Source organism: Trichechus manatus, unplaced genomic scaffold (genome assembly GCF_000243295.1).
Source record: "Trichechus manatus latirostris isolate Lorelei unplaced genomic scaffold, TriManLat1.0 scaffold00272, whole genome shotgun sequence".
NCBI lineage: Eukaryota > Metazoa > Chordata > Mammalia > Sirenia > Trichechidae > Trichechus > Trichechus manatus.
The window spans coordinates 1,075,164-1,094,210 of NW_004444208.1; the positions used below are offsets into that span (position 1 = coordinate 1,075,164).

At 47.9% G+C, this 19,047-nt stretch overlaps 1 protein-coding gene across 2 annotated transcripts in view; it reads right to left on the reverse strand.

Moving 5' to 3' along the window:
* The window catches only part of CTIF (cap binding complex dependent translation initiation factor), a 312,637-nt gene that overhangs the window by 206,244 nt on the left and 87,346 nt on the right, over positions 1-19,047 (reverse strand). For both annotated transcript variants that reach the window (XM_004389973.1, XM_004389972.1), the window contains 3 exons: positions 16,121-16,192; positions 3,744-3,817; positions 2,704-2,808 (listed from right to left, as the gene is read on the reverse strand). In XM_004389973.1, the coding sequence (XP_004390030.1) occupies positions 2,704-2,808; positions 3,744-3,817; positions 16,121-16,192 (251 nt within the window). The remainder of the gene's footprint in view (positions 1-2,703; positions 2,809-3,743; positions 3,818-16,120; positions 16,193-19,047) is intronic.

Here is a 19,047-nt window from a genome sequence, read left to right on the forward strand (position 1 = left end):
TAGATACATGGGAGCTCCTAAAAATAAAACACTTATGCTTATCAAAAGACTTCACCAAAAGAGCAAAAAGACAACCTACAGACTGGGAAAAAAATTTTGGCTACGACAAATCCGATCAGTATTTAATCTTTAAAATCTACAAGATACTGCAAAACCTCAACAGCAAAAAGACAAATAACCCAATTAAAAAATGGGCAAAGGACATGAACAGGCACTTCACCAAAGAAGATATTCAGGCAGTTAACAGACACATGAAGAAATGCTCACAATCATTAGCCATTAGAGAAATGCAGATCAAAACTACAATATCATCTCACCCCAACGAGACTAGCATTAATCCAAAAAACACAAAATAACAAATGCTGGAGAGGTTGTGGAGAGACTGGAACACTTATACACTGTTGGTGGGAATGTAGAATGGTATAACCACTTTGGAAATCAATTTGGTGCTTCCTTAAAAAGCTAGAAATAGAAGTATCATACAATCAAGCTATCCCACTCCTTAGAATATATCCTAGAGAAACAAGAGCCGTCACACGAATAGACATATGCACACCCATGTTCATCGCAGCACTGTTCACAATAGCAAAACGATGGAAGCAACCTAAGTGCCCATCAATGGACGAATGGATAAACAAACTATGGTATATCCACACGATGGAATATTATGCAACGATATAGAACAATGATGAAGCTGTGAAACATGGTATAACATGGTGGAAGCTGGAACTTATGCTGAGTGAATTTAGTCAGTCACAGAAGGACAAATACTGTATAAGACCACTATTATAAGAACTCAAGAAACGGTTTAAACACAGAAAACATTCTTTGATGGTTACGGGGGTGGGGAGGGAGGGTGAGGGTTATTCACTAACTAGATAGTAGATAAGAATCATCCTAGGTGAAGGGAAGGACAGCACATACTATAGGGGAAGCCAGCACAACTGGACTAAACCAAAGCTAAGAAGTTTCCTCAATACAGTCAAATACGTTGAGAGACAGAGAAGCAAGGATGCGGGATCTGGGGACCATGCTTTCAGGGGACATCTATGTCAACTGGCATAACAAAGCTTATTAAGAAAATGTTCTGCATTCTACTTTCGTGAGTGGCATCTGGGGTCTTAAAAGCTTGCAAGCGGCCATCTAAGATGCATCAATTGGTCCCAATCACTTGGAGTAAAGGAGAACGAAGAACACCAAAGACACAAGGGAAGTATTAGCCCAAGAGAAAAAATGGGCCACATAAACCAGAGACTTCATCAGCCTGAGAGCAGAAGAACTAGATGGTGCCCGGCTACCACCAATGAACGTCCTGACAGGGAACACAACAGAGGGTCCCTGATGCAGCAGTAGAACGATGGGATGCAGAACTCAAATTCTAGTAAGAAGACCAGACTTAATGGTCTGACTGAGACTGGAGGCACCCCGGAAAGCATGGCCCCTGGACTCTCTGTCACCCCAGAACTAAAGCAATCTCTGAGGCCAACTCTTCAGGACAGGGATTGGACTGGACTGTGGGACATAAAATGATACTTGTGAAGAATGTGCCTCTTAGTCAAGTAGATACAAGAGACCAAAGGGGCGGTTTCTGTCCAGAGGTGAGATGGGAAGGCAGAGAGAGTTAGGAGCTGGTTAAATGCTCATGGAGAATCAGGGGCGGAGGGGAGGAGTGTGCTGTCGCAGAATGGGTCGAGCGGTTGGGGTCTCATAACAATGTATGTAAAAAAAAAAAAAATTCTGTATGGGAGACTAACCTGAAATGTAAACTTCATTTAATTACAACAATAATTAAAAAAAAAAAAACCACAACCATGAACTGTGGCATATATAATGCTCAAAAACATTAGCTAAGTGAAAGAAACCAGACACAAAATATCCAGAATAGGTAAATCCACAGAGACGGAAAGCAGACTGGTGGTTGCCAGGGGCTGGGGGAAGGGGGGAATGAGGAATCACTGCTTAATGGGTACAGGGGGGGTTTATTTGGGGGTGATGAAAATGTTTTGGAAATAGAGGTGGTGGTTATACAACATTATGAATGTATTAAATGCCACTAAATTGTTTACTTTGAAGTGGTTAATTTTATGTTATGTAAGTTTCACTTCAATAAAAAATAGATGCCAACTGTTCCCCACACCTTTGTCCAGCTGGAGTCACATTCCTGTTCTGGGGTCAGCCCAGGCCCTGACACGGTCTTTAAAAAGGGAAGGCAATGCCAATACCTGAAGTAATTAGAGGGTGAGACAAGCCCGTGTAAAATCAAGCACTAGAGCAGTGATTCTCAAAGGGTGGTCCAGGACCTCCAGCATCACCTGGGAGTTTGTCAGAAATGCAAATTCCCAGGCCTCCTGCAGACCTAAGGCATCAGACTCTGGGGGTGTGGTCAGCGATCTGGGTGTTCACTAGCCTGCAGGTGATTCTGATGCATGCTCCAGTTTGAGGATGGCTGCACCAGATTATTGACAACCCACAGCTATCGTGGGTGGTCAGGGAGGGGAGTGGGCAGTGTGGGCTGGAGGCGCAGACCGTGAAGCGGGGAGGGATTCCAGGGGGAGCCAGTGAGTCCGCAGTTCTGGGGCAGCGAGAGAAAGCATCCGGGGCACGAGAAAGGTCCCTACTCGGCCTCCTCACCTGGTGCTCCGGTACAGTCACGCCTGTGCCCCACCTCTGCCCACCCCTATGTAAGAGACCCTGGCCCCTTACCCTTCTCGGTCAATGTGTGGCACAGGCTGCTTGGGCGTGTGTCGGAGTTTCCGGTGGAACTGGGTGAAGTCCAGCTTTTCGGGCTGCAGGTCCCAGGTGGCACCACTAGAGGGCGAGGGAGGGCGAGAAATGCAAGGCAAGGGGCAGACAAGCCCAGTTACTGATGGGACCAGATATCCCAGGCTGAATCCAGGCCAAGAAGCATCCTCAGAAAGAAGCAGGCAGGAGAGGAAGGGCACCCACACCCAAAGGCAGGGGTTTGGCAGGGTTCCCTCACTCAGAATGGAGCCTGAGGTTTCACCTATGCACCCACAGACATGGGGAGGAGGCTCCATGGGACATCCTCACCTCTTAACCTTGCTATATGAAATGCATACTTAGAAAGCACAAGTATGAGTGAAATGCTTACTTTACAGTCGTCCCCATGCCCTGAGGAACCTTGGCCAACATCTGCCCTTCCAACTTGGTCCATCAGAAACCTTCTAGAGTCTGAACCAGTCACAATCTTTTCCTCCAGACCCCTCTGTAGACAACCCCATCCCAACCCTCAGGTGGGCAGTAGTGGGGGTCTGCAGCCATGGTTACGGTCCTGGACTTTGACACAGGATGGGCACCAGACCAGGCCCAACATCCACAACGGGTCATTCCCTTTGCTCTTCCATCTCCCCAGCGGCCCCCCTCTGCTTTCTCTCCCTTTCCTCTTTGATTGGACTGTCTGTTTCTGTCCTCTCTTTCCCCTCAACCTTCTCTTCTCTCTGCCTCCTCTTTCCTTCTTAGCTCTCCTTCCCCTTTGATGCTCTCTCCCTCATTTTTCTCCCTTTGATCTCCCTGTCTCCTCTCTCTGACCTTCTCCTTCTTCAGCTTCATCCTCCCTACTTCATCCCACAACTCTGTTTCTTTCCACCTCATGATCGGTCAGCAATCCACATTTACTCAGCCTCAAAGACTCCACATGGCACTTGGCACTGGAGCACAGGACAAGTAAGCTAGGATCCCAAATGGAACCATACCCTACAGAGAAAGGAAGCCAGGAAACTCACCTGAAGGAATCAAAGGTGTTGGCTGCCCAGATGTCCGTGCCCAGCATGTCCAGAGAGTTGTCTTTGCTGCCATTCTGGAAGAGACAGGGGATTAAAGGAGCGGAATTATTTTCTTGGCAAGGATGCTGAGAAACAAGTGGGTGGATGGTCTTCCTAAGGCTCAAACCCAAGCGGGCTGCAGAGGCCCCTCCTACCTCCCTCAGCTGGCTATCCTGGGCAGCTCGGAGGCTGGAATGAGCCACTGGAGTAAGTGTGCCAGCTGGTACCCCCACAGAATCAGGAGGACCCTGTAGAGGACTCCCAGCCTTCCCCAGCAGGCACAGGCCCTCGTTTTGCTAGTGTTTTGCAGATGCATACAGTCAGGTAGAGAGAAGACCCAAGCACCTGCTGCCCCCAGCTCACGGCTCTCTCCTCACAGCCTCCACACCCAGCAGAGGCGCTGTATAACCTGCTGACGAGCCACCACCAGTGCCAGCCTGATGGCAGTGGCTTCTCCCCAGTTATGGGCTCCGCAGAGCCAGGCAAACTGGAGGGTCCACAGAGAGGTGACTTCATTTTAGAGTTCAGCCCCACTTCCCAAAATCAGGCACAGTCGAGAAGCCCCCAATGACCAAGGTGATATCAGTAATTAAATTTCTCACTAAGGCAACCCTCTCTGGTCTTCATCCCCCAATGTTTCCTACGTGATCTACCCCACAGACAGAAAACCCTTCACTTGATCTGGTCCCTATGGTTTGGTTTCTCTGCCCTTGGGCTGACTATCTCCTCAACAAGTTCTCCAGCCCCCTGCCTTCACTCCTGACACCATCCATCCTCCCTTGTCCCTACAGTCTGGTTCCATCATCACACTCTTCAAAAAAACAATACTTTTACATAAACTAAAGCTGAACATGTGCATACCTTATGACCCACGAATTCACTCCTAGGTATAAACATAACAGAAACGTGCACATCTGTCCACCAAAAGACATACACACAAAAGTATACAGCAGCACTATACATGATTGCCCCAAACTGGAAACCACTCAAATGCCTATCAACAGTTGATTGGATACATAAATTGTGGTATGTTCACATATGGGAATATTACACAGCAGTGAGAATAAAGAAATTAAAACAACATGCAACAACATAAATAAATCCCACAAATGTAGTGTGGAGCAAAATAATCCAGACACAAATGAATTCCTACTGTATGGTTCAATTGATACAAAGTTCAAGAACAGGCAACCTAATCTATGATGACAGAACTTAGTAACTGGAAGGAGGCACCAGGGGCTAGTGCGGGGAGAGGGGCTGGTAATGTCCTGTTTCTTGATCTGGGTGCTGGTTACACAGGTGTGTTCAGTTTGTGAAAATCCATTGAACTGTACACTTATGTATACTTTTCTCTCTGTTTTATGACCTCCTGGCTGGATTCCTTGTAGCCTCCTGTTTTAGTCATCTAGTGCTGCTGTAACAGAAATACCACAAATGGATGGCTTCAGCAAACAGAACTTTATTCTCTCACAGTCTAGTAGGCTAGAAGTCCAAATTTAGGCGTCAGCTCCAGGGGAAGGCTTTCTCTCTGTGTTGACTCTGGAGGAAGGTCCTTGTCCTTGAATCTTCCCCAGTCAAGGAGCTTCTCAGTGCAGGGACTCCGGGTCCAAAGGACACGTTATTCTACTGGCTCTTGTTTCTTGGTGATATGAGATCCCCCATGTCTCCCTGCTCACTTCTCTCTTCTGTATCTCAAAAGAGATTGGCTTAAGACAAAATCTAATCTTGTAGATTGAGTCCTGCCGCATTAACATAACTGTCACTAATCTCATCTCATTAACATCATAGAGATAGGATTTACAACACACAGGAAAATCACATCAGATGATAAAATGGTGGACAATCACACAATATTGGGAATCACGGCCTACCCAAATTGACATACATATTTTTGGGGGACACAATTCAATCCATGATGCCTCCCTAGTCTTCATCTTTGGGACCCTTCTGCAGGGCCTAATTCTATTAACATTGTTCTGATTAATCTGTCCTGGGACCTATCATTTCTCAGATCCACTTGATCATACATTGGCTGATCTTCTCTTGAGCACCTGCCATGTGCCTGGGCCTGGACAAACATCGAGGATAAAAATGTGAAGAAGTCACAGACTTGCCCTCAAAGAATGGGATAAGATGGCACACATGTATTAAATAATTACAATACAGTGTGATATGTGCTCTGATTTCAAGGTGTGGTGGTAGGACCAAAGCACAGGAAACTCTCCCAAGAAGGTCAGGCAAGCAGAGGGAAAAAGAGGAAAGGAGTGATCCAAGCAAGGGAATAGCGTGTGGAAAGGAATCATGGGAGAATACAAGGCATTCTGGGTAACTTTAAGGTCTTCCAGGTTTGCACAGGGAGCATGGCGGGGCTGGGAGTGGCTGGAGAATGTCAAGGGACCCCAAGGCTGGTGAATTGGTGGTCTCCAAGATTACCCACCCTCAGTCCTTATCAGGACCTACTGGGGGCCCCACAAGTGCCCCTTGGTGATGAACCATCCACTTATCCACAAACTCCTTTTATGAGGATGGTACACCATGTCCCTCTTCCTGCAATCAGCAGATGGCCTTCTCATGTCCTCAGAGCACACACCAAGTGACTACACAGACCCAGGCCAGCTCAGGCCGTTCTCTGGCCTCCCTAACTCCCACCTCAGGAGCCAGCCCTTGAACAGTCCCACTCACTGTCCACCTTACTGCCCACTCAGCCAGCCCTCTGTTGCTGCTGACCACAGCCGACACCACCCTAGTGTCTGCCAAACAAAGTTCAAACAGACAACGCAAAGCCTCTTGCTAACTCTCTCCCTCAATTAGACTGTCATCCCCGGGATGGTAGGGACCCTGGCTTCTCTTTACTGTTGTATCCCCCTGCCCATTTACCCCCACTCCAGGCTTGTGACCTAGTGTTATTCATTAAATATTTTTTAGCATGGACTCTGTGGCCAGGCACTGCGAGCTCTCCATCACTGGCTTCTTAAAGGACATTCTCCAGTTTATAATTCCATGGTGGGTCGTGGTGACCATAGCTTTTCTCTGAGCACAGCCTCTTCCCAGCCCTGAGACCACCCAGCCCCTGCCCCCCAGGCTGCTGAAATGCCAAGGTTCTGAGCAGCCTTATCAGAAACAACTGCCCTTTTCAGCAGGTAGTTTTTAGCACTTACAGGCTGTGGGATCCTTCACAACAGCCCCTTTTACTGGCAATTAGAGGGCCCCATGCCTGGGTAAGCGACAATGCTCTCAGAACAGATCACAGAGGGGTAGCAAGCACTTTAAACTGCATGAAAAAGGCCGTGGAAACACCCTGCCCCTAGGCAGGGAAACTGAGGCTCCCACTGGGGGCACAGCTAACCCCACCTCAGGGGAGGGCAGACCTCAGGAAGGGCCAAGAAGAACGATGATGGCAATAGCAGGTACTGACATAGAACTCATGACACGCCTGACACATCTGAGCACTTTACATTTATTATAACCCTGTTGTTCTTGTTAGCTGCTGTTGAGCCAGCCACACTCATGGCAACCCCACGCACAATAGAAAGAAATGCTGCCCAGTCCTGCACCATCCCATAATCAGGTGTGGATCAGACTGTTCTGATCCATAGGGTTTTCATTGGCTGATTTTGAGAAGTAGATCGCCAGGCCTTCCTTCCTAGTCTGTCTTAGTGTGGAAGGTCTCCTGAAACCTGTTCAGCATCATAGCAACAAGCAAACCTCCACTGACAGATAGGTGGTGGCTGCACTTGAGGTGCATTAGCTGGGAATCAAACCCAGGTCTCCTACATGGAAGGTGAGAATTCTACCACTGAAACACCAATGCTCCTATTACAACCCGAACGAAAAATAAAAACCAAACCCGTTGCTGTGGAGTTGATTCCAACTCATAGCAACCCTCTAGGACAGAGTAGAACTGCCCCACAGGGTTTCCAAGGAGTGGATGGTGGATTCGAACTGCTGACCTTTTGGTAGAAGCCTAAGCTCTTAACTGCTGCACCACCAGGGCTCCTTCAACCCTAGGAGACAGATATTATTACCATCGTCCCCACTTTACTGATGAGGAAGCTGAGGCACAGAGAACTTGCCCACATTCATACAGCTAGTTCTCAGGGTGGAAGCCCAGATAGTGTGGCCCAAAGGTTATGCTCTATTCAGATAAATTTTGATTCCATTACAGAGATTTCCATAAAGCACTAACAAAACCATCTCCTACAAACATTCGGGTTCTCCAAGCCCACCTTTGCCTGTGACTGGGAAGGAAGACTGATGCAGGCAGTAAATTGCCTGGAGTGAAGGAAAGCGGAACTGGGGTGGGGTGGGGGGAGGTCTGAGTAGGTATTTTTAAGGACAGAAGGCTCCGTGCATGAATGAGGGAAACCAAGTGAGAGAGAGAGAGAGTCATGGTGCAGGTAAAAAATGCTAAGACAGGTGTAGTTAAAAAATAAACAGCCCTGTTCTATGCTGCTGTTTTCCCTTTATTAATACATAACCACCTGGTGACTTTTGCTTGTGCACACGTGTGTGGATATGTGTTGACAATCCTGGGCTGTGAGTGTTTAGAAACTAGGTAAGCCTGGCTGAATAGGGCAGGGGGCAATAGGAGGCCCCCCATTAATGGGAGAGTGGGGGGTGAGGTACCACGTGGAGAATGTCAGACTCTCAGTGCAGATTTCCCAGCACATCTGCGACTCGGAGGTAGGGGTGGCCGGCCCTCTGCCCTGGTCTCCACCAGGCCCCTGTCCCAGCCGGTAAAACCCAGGACAGCAGCACTGTGAGCCAGCATCAGGGCAGTCCATGAGTGGCTGGGCTCTATGGGGCCCAGAGCGGGGCCCCAGAGAGAGAAAGGTGCCAGTACCTGCTCCTCCAAGGGCTCACAATCCCTTCTGTTCCCTTCTTGGTGCAGAAAGTCATTCAATTAGTTCCATCATGAAGAACCGGGAAGCAAGCCTGACCTATTGTGGAGTCTCTCACTTCACGGACACAGGGCTCCCAGGGAGCTTACTGGGAGGGTCCCCTTTAATAATGCACAAAACTTCTGTCCTTCCTCCCCAAGGACGCCCTCCCCAACTCCCCACCCACATAAGTGAATTAACACCATGCTGTGCACTGTGTTGACCACAAGAGGGGGGAGGCTATCATCTTACTGCCCAATTGGGGATTCACAAGAAGCAGAAGGAACAGTTCAAGATGGCAGGGAGCCAAGTGCCACACGATGAGGTATGTGCCATCCATGTTGCCGGCTCTGGGGGAGAGAGCAGTATGGCTCGGAGACTCCAGGGAAAACATCCTGGAAGTAGCGACATGGTTTTGACTCAGAGTAGGGAAAACAGCCTTCTGGACCTGCACCTGCAACCTGCTTCACACAAGTCACCCTGGCTCCTTGGACCTGTGTTTCCTCATCTGTACAGTGAGCAGGTAGACTAGCTGGGTGTTTCCTGAGTGCAGGTAAGGGAGGGCAGGTAGAACACATGAGGAACGCTGTGAGTTTTTACATTACATGAAATGTTCAGGGACCAAAAGACCCTGAAGAAATCTGTCCAGTCAGAGAGGAACCGAGGAGACGAGGGTAGAGGGAGGCAGTGGGGCAGGGCAGGGCAGGGCGCAGGGAGGAACAGTCCTGCCCTGGCCAAAAAATGGATCAGCACCAAGGACAGCATCCATGCTGGACAAAGAGGGGAGCGGCCCCCAATATTTTAACCCCCCACAACAGAAGGGCTTTTGAGGCAGGAAGAGTGCCTAGGTGGAGACTAGTACACTTCTGGGTGGGTCCAGAAAGGCCATTCCTTCACTCTGGAACTGCTGTGTCTGTTTGTCCATCCTGCGCCTCCCCCCCGGGCCACCCTGTGTCTTCTAACTAAACCCAAAGGTCAGGGAGAGGTGGAAGACAATGACTGAAGCCTGTGGCCAAGTGCATTTCTCCTAAGCCAACTCTTCCTGCTCACAACACTCTCTTTTGGCTAATTAGGCTTATGATTTAGGGTTTAAATAGCCATGTTATTTGAACCTGGCCTGGATTCAGCCACGCCAGAGGCCTGTCCAGTAGACACCAGACCCAGTCCTGCCTGTATTCAAATGCTGCTCGGACTGCTGCTTTTTCATACAAGAATGTCTTATTTCTTTAAGCAGACTGTAGGTTCTCTGAAGGCAGAGACTAGGCCATGGCTCACACCACAGGTACTAAATGAACAGTCGCTAATAGTTCTCCCTGTAAAAGTCAATCATTAATATTCTTTGCAGTTGTATCCTGTTCCTCTAAGTAAGCTAGAGCCAGAAGGCATCGTGAGAACAGAAGCAGATGGAATTTTCAGAAAAAGAGAGGCTCACATGCTGGCGAGCGGCAGAGATTGCCTTCTTTAGATCTCACTGGGAGGAATATGTTAGGTTCTGGGAGGCATATTAACAGAAATCACAGTGCTTCCAGGAGGAGTAACCTATGACAAGATGGGACCTAAGAATCACCTTGTCATATCCCATACTTCTTAACACTGTGGCTTAAGAGTCTTTCTTGCTTCCTCTAATCTCCATATAAACAGGGACGATGTCTATCTTGTTCACTACTCTCAATTCCCAGTTCTTAGCACAGTGCCTGGCACATGGGCGACCTTGGTGATAATTTGCTGATTGGATCAATGGGTAAAAGAACAAGTAAACAAAGGAATGAAATAACCATGGAAAAAAGAAAGCAGCTTCAGGAGTGAGAATATTTAGCTTAAAAAGAAGACTTCCAGTGGTGGGCTGCTGGTGGAGAGACATGGGCAAAGCAGTAAAACTAAAACCATCAGCTGGAGATATGAGAAGGTGGCTTTGTGCTGAATAAAAGAAAAAACATTTTGTCAACTAGAGGTGCCTAACAATGGCCAGAGAGGCATTTTGAGACAGTCAGCTCCCCATGAATGGAAATTTCTGGCCATTCAATAGCCACATGGTGGGGTTCCTGCACTGTAGGGTGGAAGGGGGGACCAGGTAACCTCTGAGCTTCTTGCCATCCTGAGACCCCATGGTGCGAGACCCACATGTCTTAAGGGTTCATTTGAGACCTGCTTAGCTCTGGATTTGACGTGGTGGAGGAGAAGAGATGAGGAAAAGGTTAGCGCCAGCCTCCGGTGAGCTTCTACTAGAGGTTGGGCATGTGACAGTCATTCTAATCAGTCACCTAATAGTTCTGTTTTCCTCCATTCCACGAACATAGTAGAATTACACTTAGTGTGCTTATGACTGAGTGGGGGTCATGTGATTAGTTCTAGTCAGCAAGCTAAGAAGTGGTATGTGTTACTTCTGGCTACAGTGTTGAATTGCAAGTGTGAGACTGAAAAGAACTCTTTTCCTTCTGTCACAAGGTTGACTGGTTGAGATGGGAACTGTTCCATCAAGTTGGGTGCTGAATGTGTTGTTTTAAGTTCTGAGGTTGTGGGGTTGTTTGTTACGGCAGCATTATCTAGGCTATCCTGACTGATACAAGGAGACAGAATTTCCTTGCATGAAACAACCAGAGAACAGTAGAGGATATACAATGGCAGGCTGGATGGGAGTTCCACCATCTCAGCCCAGCACACAGGCACCTCCACATTCATCATCCTCATACCCCACCACTCTAGGAACACCCAACACTAACTATCGACTTGAGCTGTGCTGTCTCCTGTCGCTCTAACCTCCCAAACTTATGCCCAACTTCAAGCTTTTGCTAACGCTGTTTCTTATCTCTGGAATGCCCTCCCTCTTCTCTTCCACCTATTCAAACATCTTGCCCTCTGCTGAAGGCACAGGTCAAGTCGCACATTCCTCAAGACCTCTCCCTATCCACGCAGACTACTCTTTGGAGTGGCTGCAGTACCTGTGGCCACGACCTTCCTTTTGGGGACTTAACATGTATGTCTTTCTCGTTTCATGTTAACTAGCTGTGATGGTTAATTTAATGTGTCAATTTGACTAGGCTACGATTCCCAGTAGTTTGGCCAAACACTAGACTAGTTGCTGTTTCATGATGTAATCTAATGTAATTACTGTCCATATGGTAATTTAACTGAAAGGGGAGTTTCCTTAGGGTGTGGTCTGTCTCTAGGCTATAAATAGATATTCTGGCAGAACTCTATCTCTTTCTTCCCTCCACACCCTTCTTATCACCTGACCGATGGATCTTGGAACGCAAGCCTGCAGAAGTCTCCAGCCTGACACCTGACTTACAGGACTCACCAGCTCCCCACAATCCCATGAGCCAGCAGGGGCTGCAGTCTGCTGCTGACCTATGGATTTGGGGCTTGTCAGCCCCCACACTCACATGAAGCAATCCCTTGAAGTAAATCAGTCTCTCTTTCTCTCTAAATATATATGTTGTTGTTGCTAGGTGCCATCAAGTCAGTTCTGACTCATAGTGACCCAATGTACAACAGAACAAAACACTGTCTGGTCCTGAGGCATCCTCACAATCGTTGTTATGCTTGAGCCCACTCTTGCAGCCACTGTGTCAATCCATCTCGTTGAGGGTCTTCCTCTTTTTCGCTGACCTACTTTACCAAGCGTGATGTCCTTCTCCAGGGAGTTGTCCCTCCTGATAACATGTCCAAAGTATATGAGACAAAGTCTCATCATCCTTGCTTCTAAGGAGCATTCTGGCTGTACTTCTTCCAAGACAGATTTTTACATACATATACATACAAATATATACACACACATACATATATATGTCTCACTGGTTCTGTTTCTCTAGAAAACGCAGACTGAGACACCAGCCTCTGCTCTACAAACAGGTAGCAAACCAGAAGTCTCCAGCTCCTGTGTCTGCTGAGCTCACAGGAGGTGCTCAATAAATACTGACTGAATGGAGAATAGCATGGTCATGGATTGAATTGCGTCCCCCAAAAGTATCTGTCAACTTGGCTAGGCCATGATTCCCAGTATTGTGTGATTGTCCACCATTTTGTCATCTGATGTGATTTTCCTATGAGTTACAAATCCTGTCTCTGTCATATTAATGAGGTAGGATTAGTGGCAGTTATTGATAATGAGGCAGGATTCAATCTACAAGATTAGATTTTTGTCTAAAGCCAATCTCTTTTGAGATATAAAAGAGAGAATCCAGCAGAGAGACATGGGAACCTCATACCACCAAGAAACAAGAGCCAGTAGAATAGTGTGCCCTTTGGACCTGGGGTCCCTGTGCTGAGAAACTCTTCGGCCAAGGAAGATTGATGACAAGGACATTCCTCCAGAGCTGAGAGAAAGAGAAAGCCTTCCCCTGAAGCTGGCACCCTGAATACGGACTTCTAGCCTCCTAGACTGTGAGAGAATAAATTTCTCTTTTTTGAAGCCATCCACTTGTGGTATTTCTGTTATAGCAGTACTAGATGACTAAGACAAGAACCATGAATATTAAACACGGTATTTCTTACACATCCATGGAAGCTGCTTAAAAATCTAGGCACTTGTACTACGATAGCATTTATGCTAATGATTTTTAAATGCAACAGAATCAAATACTGTTGTTACTGGAGGGCAGCAAGATGACTGGCAGAAAACTCTATCCTTTTCTATGGGCGAGAGGTAACCAGTATATTTGAGATCCCCCTCCTCTACCTACCATCTGTCATGCCCTAGAGCTGAGTCAATGTTGGCACCGATCTACTTAGCCTGTAAGGTGGCACAGGTATCAGGGTGGGTGGGGGAATGGCAGAGAAATCAGGAAATCCAGACCTGCTGCTGTTTTTCACAGCTATTTGGGCCCTGTCAGCCATTTCATGGAGACACAGAATATAAGCACTTCAAGGACTTCCCGAGAGGCTCCAAGAACTCTGTGTAACCCGACCCCTCACTTTGCAGAAGAGGTGCTTGGAATCAGTGCCACACCTTGGGTCAGGGGACTTCTCACTCACTCCTGAGGCTTCAGTTGCTATCAGGGATCCTGGTGGAGCAGGGGAGATGCCCTTCTCTCCTCATTCCAGGGAATGTAGGATCATGGGCTATCATCCGGGACTCAAAGACCTTTCCTGACACGCCCCCATCTTTCCCAGGTTCCGTGTGAACCACCGGATAAGGAGGCATGCTCTTCAGGTTCCAGCAATAGTTTCTTCACCTTGCTCAACAGCCAACATCGTAGGCCAAAAGTCCTTCAGTCAGGAAGTCATTCTCAAGGTCTAATCAGAGGCTCTGCTGTTGTGCACATTAATTCAATTCCTTGGCACTTCTGCACAGATGGAGACGAGCTGCTTGCTCCTGACTCATAACAACCTTTCCTAGGCTTTCAGCTTTCTTTCCTGAATGTTAAAGCCCATGCCAGCACCTGGAAATGTTTTCTAAACTCACGGCTGTTTCATTCTCTCATTCCAGGTGCTTTCTTCTCAACCATCTCCATGCATTTCTCCTATTACAATGAAAAGCTGGAAATTGTACCCCAACGTCCTAAAATGACTAGGTGACAGACGAGCTCTCTGGAAAAGAAGCTGCCAAATAATCCACCAAAAAACCCCTTTGCCGTTGAGTTGATTCCGACTCACAGCGACCCTACAGGACAGAGCAGAACTGCCCCATAAAGTTTCCAAGGAGTGGCTGGTGGATTTGAACTGCTGACCTCTTTGTTAGCAGCCGAGCTCTTAACCACTGTGCCACCAGGGCTCCAAATAATCCATAGTACAGCTGAACCCCACCTCCTGGCAGCTGAGCAGACTCTTCTGGGCTATCTATAGCCCATTTCTTTTTCTGGACTCTCTGGCCCCTGCTCTCCCATCTTGTGGGACTCTGACTACCCTCTGAAAGGATTCAAAGAAGGCAAGGGGTTTTTCTGACATGAGTTGACAAATAAACATCTTGTAACATGAGGAAACATGTCCCGGGCAGCTGTCTCCCCACACAATGATGGGACAAACCCTGCAGCTTAAGAAAGACTCCAGAGCTGAGGCTGACCATCTTCCCTCGGGACAGATGGAGAAACGCTGCTTTAACTGGCACCGTGGGGCTGAAGTCAGCCCCCAGCGAGTGTGTACCGGCAATGTGTCATGCTGCACCTTTAAAACCAGGGCATGTTCCTGAGCAGCTGTAAGGCTCCTCCCATCTCTCTGGACTGGCCAGTCTGAGGCTGGGCTGGGGCCAGGGATAAATGGTTCTTTTCAGCCTTCTAATTCCCTGTCTCCTGCAGGCAGGGACGAGGTGTCAGCAGGAACAGCTGGACAGCAGAGGGTGCAGCGGGGCAGGCTGGGGGTCAGTCACTCAGTGATGGCTCTCAAAGAGTAGCTGCCTCCCTTCCCTGCCAGCCGAGCAGCCCACACAGGAGCCCGCAGTGCCCCACAGGCAAGCAGCAGGGCGAGAAGCTGGGTGCCCGCCTGGCACCACCACAGCTAGTTGTCCCAGGGCAAGGAGACAGACCTGTGGCACTTCACCCCCAGGATCTGCCCCTCCCAGGCACCAGGCAAACCTGGAGCAGAAGTGATCTCCAAGGTGCCCACAGCATCAAACCTAGGAGTTGCCAGCATGAAAAGTCTGGATGATTCCATGCCACATATCTGTAGATGCCATACCACTATCCAATCCATACTGTATGATTCCAACTATATGACATCCTGGAAAAGACAAAACTATAGAGGCAGCAAAAAGACCAGTGGTTGCCAGGAGTTCAGGGCGGGGGTGGGGGAATGAATAGGAGGTGCCCAGAGCATTCTATGGCAGTGAAACCCTTCTGTGTGATTCTGTAACAGTGGACTCATGACATCATGCATTTGTCAAAACACAAAAAGTGCACACTGATATAAACTATGGACTTCAGTGAATAATAATGCATCAATATTAGCTCATCAACTGTAACAAATGTTTCCCACAAAAATGTTCTATGCAAATGCAAGATGTCAATAATGGGGGAACTGTGGGGGAGGGGAGAGGGAGTATCTGGGAACTCTCTGTACTTTCTGCACAGTTTTTCTGTAAACTTAAAAGTGTTCTAAAAAATAAAGTCTATTTAGAAAACAAATTAATTAAATTAAAAAAAATATTCTATAGTCCCACTGTGAGATCCATCAGTGTCAATGTGGGACCCTTCCATCATTCATTTTAACTGCTGTATAATATTCCACTGTAAGGATATATTAGAAATCATTTCTCCACTCTCCTCTCAATGCACACTTGCGTTGTTTCCAGCTGTTCGCTATTATGAATAACGCTGCCACTGAACAGAAATCTGATTGATCCATGTGCCCAGAGGTGGGAGAGCTCCCTGTGGGCAGGGTCCTCAGGCCACATACCCCCCTCGCCCATTTCCCTGCCCTCTCAATATCACCACCTCTCAGGGGGGCCACCATGTGCTGGCCCAGGAACCCAGAGGAGCAAGACACGTGGCACCCCTCAGGCGGAAAGCGGCGCTGATTCCCTACCTGCTGTGGGGGGGCTCGCCCGCGGGAGAAGGAACAGCTGCTGTCCAGCTGCTCGCTGCAGTCTGCCGTCCACTGTGGGAGAAAAGGAGTGGTCAATGACGGCAGGACACACAGTGCATCACACTCTGCCAGTCTCCCCAGCCTGGCCCTGCCCTCTGCAGAACGGCAGGCTCTGCCATTGAAAACCCTACTTGGCCATTTTCAATGGCAAATCCTTCCTCCCAGCAGGTCCTGGTGTCACACTGATTAAGAGATATGGCTGCTAACCAAAAGGCTGACAGTTTGAATCCACTAGCTGCTCCTTGGAATCCCTATGAGGCAGTTCTATTCTGTCCTATAGGGTCACTATGAGTTGGGATCAACTCGACAGCAACAGGTTTTTATGGGTTTTTCAGCAGGTCCAAGCTGGCATCTCCAAACTCCACATTTGAGGAGATCTTTAGAGTTTGCTAGGGGAAGGAAAAGAAGCCCTCGTGGTACAATGGTTAAGCAGCTCAGCTGCTAACCAAAGGGTAGGCAGTTAGAACCTACCAGCAACTCTATGGGAGAAAAGACCTGGCAATCTGCTTCTATGAAGTCTACAGCCTAGGAAACCGTATGCAACAGCTCTACTCTGTCATATAGGGTCACTACGAATCGGAAGTGACTCCATGGCACAGGCAGGGCAAACTCATTTCTCTTCCCCTCAGTCCAGCACGGTGATGGAGAGTCAGCTACAGTCCAAAGTCAACCAGACAGGACAGAGGGTCATTCGGAGATTTGGACACTCAGACTATGTTTGGCTGCCTGGCCTACCTTCAGCCACACTAAACCAATTGCCATCAAGTCAATTCCAACTTATGGGGACCCTGTGTGTGTCAGAGTAGAACTGTGCTCCATAGGGTTTTCAACGGCTGATTTTTTGGAAGCAGATTGCCAGGCCTTTCTTCCAAGGCACCTCTAGGTGGGTTCGAACTGCCAACTGTTCAGTTAGTAGTCGAGAGCTTTTGTGCCACACTAGCTTATCGCTAGCCACATGAAGGGTGAAGGCTGTGGCTGGAGGTGGGGGTGAAGCATGTATGTGTCTTCCTGTATACCAGCTCCCAAGGACAATGACCTGTGTCTTATCAGGAGAGTCTGGCATTGGGGAAGAGCCCCAGGAGGCAATCAGAAGCCGGGCTCAAGCCCAGTCCCTCCACTCACCCCATGAGCGCTCAGAGGGCTGGTGTACCCCAAAGTTTGTGGTCTGACAACCACTGTGTGAGAATCTTCTGAGAGTCTGCCCACCCCACCCACTGACTCAGACTCTCTGAGAATGGGGCCTGAGCATCTGCATTTTGACAAGCTTCCCCAGAAGGGCATCAGAAGTTTGAGAGCCCCTGAAATGCATCTGACCTCCAAGGTCTCATTTCCTCATCTGTAAAATGGGAACAGCAATGCTAGGTGACTCTGCAAGGTTGACACGAAGGACCTTTACAAACTATAAAACACAGTGTAGATCTAAGTAGCAGTAGTATTATGACTCTGCCTCTGTAAAGTGCCAGCTACATATACAATTGTATTTTTATTGCTGTGTTAAGTGTTAGCTAGCCTCTTGGGCTAATGTTCTGAACACTGACCTTAACTTAAACTCTACGTGATAGACGAAAAGCAGAAGGAGCCCAGTCTCTGTATATTCAACGCACCTGGTCAAAACTGTCAGCAATAGCTGGCTCCAGGCCAGTGCAGTCCTAACTCTGGAAAACCTTGGTTGGACATGCCCCCTGACAGCCTTTGTACAGGAGACAAGTTTTATTACAATGCTGAGGACATAGGCTGGATAAGGTGTGCTCTAGAGTAGCCGTATCTGATTGAAATTAAATGAGTACTACAAATCTGAGTCATACGTGTAACTAAAAATTTTCTAGTAGCCAGATTCAAAAAGGTAAAAAGAAACAGGTGAAATTAATTTTAATGGCATATTTTATTTAATCCAATATAACCAAATATTATCACTTCAACATATAATTATATAAAAAAAATCAGTGAGATATTTTACATACTTTTTTCCATAGTAAGCCTTTGAAATCTGCTTAGAACACATCTCAGTTGGGACTAGCCACGTTCCCAGTGCTCAAGAGCCATATGTGGTTAGTGGCTAAAGTACAGAACAGCACAGTTCTAGAGAAAGAGCAAAGGCAGTATACCGGTCCTGAGCAAGTCTTCCTTCAGAACCACTTTCTGCCCATCCCTGTTCTATATGGAAGAGGCTGACCCCTACAGACTGTTATTTCCAGGCTCCTGTGTCAGCTGGCTTCCACTGGGCTCAGCCAAAGGGAGGCAGCATGAAGACAGAAGCCAGGGTATTTCTCCCCTCTCTGTGTGCCTCAAGTAGCATCACCAGCTATGACTGGGTCTCCTTCCCTGCTCCAGCCCTCGCCAGACAGGCTTTCCACTGCATGCCCCTGATCCCGGGCTCTGGCCACACCATCTCTTACCTTTGTGCCTGGGGCCTAGAGGTGGTAATGGCTTCCTGCAGTTGCTAATTTCTGGGTTGATTAGCTTCTCCACTCTTTTATCTACTGGGAAATCAATTCCCTAGATTAAATTCCCTCTGCTAAGAGATTTGTAGTCTCAAAGTATCACCACGAAGATATTAATTACAAAGGGAAAAACAGTAACTTTACAGTGGAGAAATCCATCAGACACCATCTTAACCAAGTGATCAAAGTTAACATAACGGTAATAAAACAGATCAACATCATGGATTCCCTGGAATGATACGCTGGGAGGGGCACATCACTTCTGGACGAGTCTTGCCAATAATGCATAAAAAAACAGTTGCCGTCTAAACAACTCCAACTCATGGCGATCCCATGTGTGTCAGAGTAGAACTGTGCTCCACAGGGTTTCCGATGGCTGATTTTTCAGAAGCAAATCACCAGGCCTTTCTTCCCAGGTGCCTCTGG